The 7355-nt window shown below is 41.5% G+C and overlaps 1 protein-coding gene across 1 annotated transcript in view; it reads left to right on the top strand.

The window, feature by feature from the left end:
- Nucleotides 1-1031: 1031 nt before the first annotated feature.
- hpda (4-hydroxyphenylpyruvate dioxygenase a) overlaps nt 1032-7355 on the top strand; it is a 23010-nt gene continuing 16686 nt past the window's right edge. Inside the window, exons 1-6 of the mRNA XM_036989593.1 lie at nt 1032-1149; nt 1632-1658; nt 2251-2313; nt 5280-5384; nt 5589-5631; nt 5754-5836. Coding sequence (XP_036845488.1) covers nt 1147-1149; nt 1632-1658; nt 2251-2313; nt 5280-5384; nt 5589-5631; nt 5754-5836 — 324 coding nt within the window. The 5' untranslated portion in view covers nt 1032-1146. The remainder of the gene's footprint in view (nt 1150-1631; nt 1659-2250; nt 2314-5279; nt 5385-5588; nt 5632-5753; nt 5837-7355) is intronic.

Below are 7355 nucleotides of genomic sequence, written 5' to 3' on the forward strand. Positions count from 1 at the left end.
AAGGTTTGACCATCCAGATCGGTATAATGATGATTTAAAAGGTTTGACCATCCAGATCGTTATAATGATGATTTAAAAGGTTTGACCATCCAGATCGGTATAATGATGATTTAAAAGGTTTGACCATCCAGATCGGTATAATGATGATTTAAAAGGTTTGACCATCCAGATCGGTTTACGATTCATTGATATCCAGACACAACGCGTTGTTGACTATCTTCAGAGGTGGTCAGGAAGATCTGATCACATTGTGTCTTTTTAATCATCTACACCTGTCTTAGAATGTGGGCACAATAAGAATGTGGATCGGGAGAAAGGACACATGTTAGCACCAGGTATAAACGGGGCTATAGAGTGTCTCAGTCAGAGTAATTGCTCAACTGAGATCATAATGAACATGTGGAGGGATTTGAACCTAGATCAGATTTCCTACTGAGACACTTTGTGAATATGGATCCTGGACATGCCCAATCATGTCCCTTTTTAATTTATTTTTACATTATTCACCAGCTAAGAGAGTGTGTTTAAAGGGAAATTAAATGAAGGCTGGGGAGAGAAGCTAAGACTGGAATATTGAGTGGAGTTGTCAGTGAATCTACTGTAAATAATCTCCCTTCTTCTTCTTATGTGTCACAAAGGGTTAATACCTAACAACTATGTCCATTGTGGCTAACTTGTCAACTGTCTACCATAGATGAAAAACAGGCTACTGTTACAGCGTGATGACAGCCTGCGTGACCTCGTCCCTGGGCCACTACATACAGCTTCCAATCTTAGGGAAGTAGTCTGGTTCATGGTGCTTGAGGATGCAGCCTACAAGGACTGAACACTGTCCTCCATGTTAAGGCAGAGAAGGCTTGTAGAAGGAGCTCGATATTGTACTGGAGACATGATGACAACACCTGGCAAACACTGGACGATTGGGACAGCCAGCGCCAGGGGCCTCTGGATCCTTGTGCTTGTCAGGTGAGGGAGGCAAAGCGGGTTGGAGGCGGACCCCAGGGTGGTGTTGACCCCAAAAGACCAATCACCACGGGTCCTCTGGCCACTACTTAAGGCCTGTGGGGTAAAGCCAGCCCCTCTAGCCCGTAATCTTCTCTCTTCTCTCCTCTTGATCAGTCATCTCTGTCCGGACAGAACCATAGCATGGTGAGTAAGTCTGCTGCCTCCCGTGATGGTTGTACATGGGGGGGGGGTTTCAGAGAGGATGGGGTCATTTTACAACTGTTAAACGGTGTAATAATTGACAGAATTGTTCAGGTAGTAAATTACCCAGCAGCAGTCGGTAGTATCATTTGGTTCCAGACGTGTTGTGTCATTAATGTACATGGATTTATTAATTCATATGTGTATTGTATTGTATTGTATTGTGTGAACTCTGATTTGGAATGATTTTAACTGTCGCAGCAGTTGGGGATGATGTTGCACACCTCACACGTAACAGGCCCACAAATAAATGAGAACTTGTTCTCAACTTGCCTACCTGGTTAAATAAAGGTGAAATAAATAAATAAACTGTAAGGAATGACACAATCGAAGGTTTCTGATATTAGGGGGGGGGGGGGGGGGGGGGGGGGGGAAACATGTTTTACGCGCATCGAAGATGATTCGATTTTCATATTTCTCTGCAGACTACCTACACAGATAAAGGGGAGAAGGTAAGTCCATCGTCATTATTTCCACGTAACACTTCAGTGGTGGATGTTTGAGTTGATGATGATGATGATGATGAGGAGAAATGTTCACGTGCTCTGGTTCCTTGGGTTACGACTTCTGTCTTTAATGACAAATGACAAACAAGCAGACTAACCATCCATATGGAGAGGGGAGTTTGTGAACATACCATTATTTTTATATAGTATTATTATTAATTTGATATAGTATTATTATTAATTTGATATAGTATTATTATTAATTTGATATAGTATTATTATTATTTTGATATAGTATTATTATTATTTGTATATATAGTATTATTATTAATTTGATATAGTATTATTATTATTTGTATATATAGTATTATTATTAATTTGATATAGTATTATTATTATTTGTATATATAGTATTATTATTAATTTTATATAGTATTATTATTAATTTTATATAGTATTATTTTGATATAGTATTATTATTATTTTGATATAGTATTATTATTCATTTGATATAGTATTAATATTCATTTGATATAGTATTATTATTAATTTGATATAGTATTATTATTAATTTTTCATTTCCCTTTTCCCCATTTAGCCCGAGAAGGGAAAATTCGTAAAGTTCCACCACGTGACCTTTTGGGTGGGCAATGCCAAACAGGTGAGTCTTTAAAGTCCTCCCCCTAAAAAAAAATAGACTGAAGATAAATGGAGACAAGTTATCCATCATCTCCGATCACATCCACGACATGCTGTATGAATTTCTTTGACGTGGCATGACAACTATACCACATTCTCAGCCTCGCAACGAGTGATACGGTAGCACTCGATGAGAGCTGGACAACATGCGCAGCAGGATAACACGTTGTCCTGAATGGACTTTGCTTTCTAAAGGGAGGCTAGCTCAGGTCATTGCTCTTCTGCTAGTTGACATTGGGCTTCCTCTCTGTGAAACAAACTGAGGTAACAGTCCAGAACGGGAGACATGTTTATCTATCTTTCTGAAAAAGCACAAAAAATGTTCCTGAACTTTATAGCCATATATTGAACTGACAAATGGACTATAGTAAAAACCAGGGTTGGGTCATTTATAATTAAATCAGTTAATACAGGGAGTGATTTTAATTTAAAATAAAAAAAATGGATTAATACATTTAAAAACCCAGCTTCTCCTTTTCAGTTTTTGAGAAGATATTTAAAATATATGGCCTTTTTTTTCCCCCAATTATTGAATTGGAATTTCCGTTTTTTTTCCCCTGAATTGACTGACTTCAATTAGAATTGACCCCAGCCCTGTTGAAAACTATGACACAGTTAGAGGTATATCATTTCTGTAATAGCTGACTTAATCTTTGCGGAACCAGAGGCAACAGGTGGGTCAACAACTGGGTAAACAAAAAGTTAGCAACTTCAAAAGGCCTAAAAGTTAACCTAAAAGTTCATTCAACCGCACCATGAAAGCATATGAGTCACATGCTACGTACAGGGTTGAGCAATCACACACACACACACACACGCGCACGCACACACACGCAGGCACGCACGCACGCACGCACACACACACATAGTCAAACACCCGTGTCGACATCTTGTGTAAGTCAATGTTCCAAATGTTCGTAAAACTTTATTTGATGGGTACCTACATAAGAACTTTAATAACACATATGTTCTGTTTATGAATGTGTTGTGTATGGGTTATGTATGGGTTATGAATGGGTTATGAATGGGTTATTAATGGGTTATTAATGGGTTATTAATGGATTATTAATGGGTTATGAATGGGTTATGAATGGGTTATGAATGGGTTATTAATGGGTTATGAATGGGTTATTAATGGATTATTAATGGGTTATGTATGGGTTATGAATGGGTTATGTATGGATTATTAATGGGTTATGTATGGGTTATGAATGGGTTATGTATGGGTTATGAATGGGTTATTAATGGATTATTAATGGGTTATGTATGGGTTATGAATGGGTTATTAATGGGTTATGAATGGGTTATTAATGGATTATTAATGGGTTATGTATGGGTTATGAATGGGTTATGTATGGTTATGAATGGGTTATTAATGGATTATTAATGGGTTATGTATGGGTTATGAATGGGTTATTAATGGGTTATGAATGGGTTATTAATGGATTATTAATGGGTTATGTATGGGTTATGAATGGGTTATGTATGGGTTATGAATGGGTTATTAATGGGTTATCAAGGGGTTATGTATGGGTTATGAATGGATTATGTATGGGTTATGAATGGGTTATGAATGGATTATCAAGGGGTTATGCATGGGTTATGAATGGATTATGTATGGGTTATGAATGGGTTATGAATGGATTATTAATGGGTTATGTATGGGTTATGAATGGATTATTAATGGGTTATGAATGGGTTATGCATGGGTTATGAAGGGATTATTAATGGGTTATGAATGGGTTATGAATGGGTTATGAATGGGTTATTAATGGGTTATGAATGGGTTATTAATGGATTATTAATGGGTTATGTATGGGTTATGAATGGTTTATGTATGGATTATTAATGGGTTATGTATGGGTTATGAATGGGTTATGTATGGGTTATGAATGGGTTATTAATGGATTATTAATGGGTTATGTATGGGTTATGAATGGGTTATTAATGGGTTATGAATGGGTTATTAATGGATTATTAATGGGTTATGTATGGGTTATGAATGGGTTATGTATGGGTTATGAATGGGTTATTAATGGATTATTAATGGGTTATGTATGGGTTATGAATGGGTTATTAATGGGTTATGAATGGGTTATTAATGGATTATTAATGGGTTATGTATGGGTTATGAATGGGTTATGTATGGGTTATGAATGGGTTATTAATGGGTTATCAAGGGGTTATGTATGGGTTATGAATGGATTATGTATGGGTTATGAATGGGTTATGAATGGATTATCAAGGGGTTATGCATGGGTTATGAATGGATTATGTATGGGTTATGAATGGGTTATGAATGGATTATTAATGGGTTATGTATGGGTTATGAATGGATTATTAATGGGTTATGAATGGGTTATGCATGGGTTATGAATGGATTATGTATGGGTTATGAATGGGTTATGTATGGGTTATGAATGGGTTATGAATGGATTATTAATGGATTCTTTATGGGTTATTAATGTATTATGTATGGGTTATGAATGGGTTATGTATGGGTTATAAATGGGTTATGTATGGGTTTTGTATGGGTTATGAATGGGATATGCATGGGTTATGAATGGCTTATGTATGGGTTATGAATGGGTTATGAATGGGTTATGTATGGGTTATGTATGGGTTATGAATGGGTTATTAATGGGTTATGTATGGGTTATGTATGGGTTATGTATGGGATATTAATATGTTCAGTATGGGTTATTAATGTGTTATGAATGGGATATTAATGTGTTATGTATGGGTTATGTATGGGATATTAATATGTTATATATGAGTTATTAATGTGTTATGTATGGGTTATGTATGGGATATTAATATGTTATATATGGGTTATTAATGTGTTATGTATGGGTTATGTATGGGATATTAATATGTTCAGTATGGGTTATTAATGTGTTATGAAATCCTTATGAATTCTCTATGCAGGCGGCTGTGTTCTACTGTGACAAGATGGGCTTTGAGCCAGTGGCCTACAAGGGTCTGGAGACCGGCAGCCGAGAGGTGGTGTCCCATGTCATTAAACAGGATAAGGTAGTGTGCCCACTTCTGCAAACGTAGAACCGCCTTTCTCTGACCCACATTAAAGTCTTCCTAGTCCCAAGACTAGACAAGGCCGTGTCTGTGAAACTGGCCCGTGATTGTGGTCTCGAGTTTTTAAAACTCCAACTTTGACTGACTTTACTACCTTCATCAGATGAAGTATCGACCTCGTTGTTCTTTATTCCTCCCCCCCAGATATTATTTGTCTTCGAATCTGCTCTGAATCCAGGAAATGAAGGCAGGTTTCTTCTTCTCCTAGTCAACATCTTTAAATGGCTACATTTCTGATATAGACCTGGTATGAAAGATCGACCGTCAGTCATATAAGTTTATTGTTTCAAAAGTTTTCTTTTCTCTCAGAAATGGGGGAACACTTGATGAAGCACGGGGATGGGGTCAAAGACATTGCTTTCCAAGTGGAGGACCTTGAATTCTTAATCAAGGTGAGTAAAAAATACTAAAGTAATCTTGTCTCAACCTTGTTTCTGTTAGTTTCAAGGGAGGTGGGTAGAGGGTAGACTAGAGGGTAGAGGGTAGACTAGAGGGTAGAGGGTAGACTAGAGGGTGGAGGGTAGACTAGAGGGTAGAGGGTATACTAGAGGGTAGAGGGTAGACTAGAGGGTAGAGGGTAGACTAGAGGGTAGAGGGTAGACTAGAGGGTGGAGGGTGGTGGGTAGAGGGTAGACTAGAGGGTGGAGGGTAGAGGGTAGAATAGAGGGTGGTGGGTAGAGGGTAGACTAGAGGGTGGAGGGTAGAGGGTAGATTAGAGGGTGGAGGGTAGAGGGTAGAGGGTAGACTAGAGGGCGGTGGGTAGAGGGTAGACTAGAGGGTGGAAGGTGGTGGGTAGAGGGTAGAGGCTGGTGGGTAGAGGGTAGAGGTTGGTGGGTAGAGGGTGGTAGGTAGAGGGTGGTGGGTAGAGGGTAGAGGGTGGTAGGTAGAGGGCGGTAGGTAGAGGGTGGTGGGTAGAGGATGGTGGTTAGAGGGTGGTAGGTAGAGGGTGGTGGGTAGAGGATGGTGGGTAGAGAGTGGTGGGTGGTGGATAGAGGGTGGAGGGTGGTGGGTAGAGGGTGGTAGGTAGAGGGTGGTGGGTAGAGGGTGGAGGGTGGTGGGTAGAGGGTGGTGGGTGGTGGGTGGAGGTTGGTGGGTAGAGGGTGGTAGGTAGAGGGTGGTGGGTAGAGGGTAGAGGGTGGTAGGTAGAGGGCGGTAGGTAGAGGGTGGTGGGTGGTGGGTAGAGGGTGGTGGGTAGAGGATAGAGGGTGGAGGGTGGTGAGTAGAGGGTAGTAGGTAGAGGGTGGCGGGTAGAGGGTCGAGGGTGGTGGATAGAGGGTAGAGGGTGGTGGGTAGAGGGTGGTGGGTAGTGGGTAGAGGGTGGTGGGTAGAGGGTGGAGGGTGGTGGGTAGAGGGTGGAGGGTGGTGGGTAGAGGGTGGAGGGTGGAGGGTGGTGGGTAGAGGGTGGTGGGTAGAGGGTAGAGGGTGGTGGGTAGAGGGTGGTGGGTGGTGGGTAGAGGGTAGAGGGTGGTGGGTAGAGGGTGGATGGTGGTGGGTGGTGGGTAGAGGGTGGTGGGTAGAGGGTGGTGGGTGGTGGGTAGAGGTTGGTGGGTTGAGGGTGGTGGGTGGTGGGTTGAGGGTGGTGGGTAGAGGGTGGTGGGTAGTGGGTAGAGGGTGGTGGGTAGAGGGTTGAGGGTGGTGGGTAAAGGGTGGTGAGTAGAGGGTGGTGGGTAGAGGTTGGTGGGAAGAGGGTGGTGGGTAGTGGGTAGAGGGTAGAGGGTGGAGGGTAGAGGGTGGAGGGTGGTGGGTAGAGGGTAGAGGGTTGTGGGTAGAGGGTAGAGGGTGGTGGGTGGTGGGTAGAGGGTGGTGGGTAGAGGGTGGTGGGTTGAGAGTGGTGGGTAGAGGGTGGTGGGTAGTGGGTAGAGGGTAGAGGGTAGTGGGTAGAGGGTAGAGGGTGGTGGGTAGAGGGTAGAG

Source organism: Oncorhynchus mykiss, chromosome 10 (genome assembly GCF_013265735.2).
Source record: "Oncorhynchus mykiss isolate Arlee chromosome 10, USDA_OmykA_1.1, whole genome shotgun sequence".
In the NCBI taxonomy this organism is placed as follows: Eukaryota; Metazoa; Chordata; class Actinopteri; order Salmoniformes; family Salmonidae; genus Oncorhynchus; species Oncorhynchus mykiss.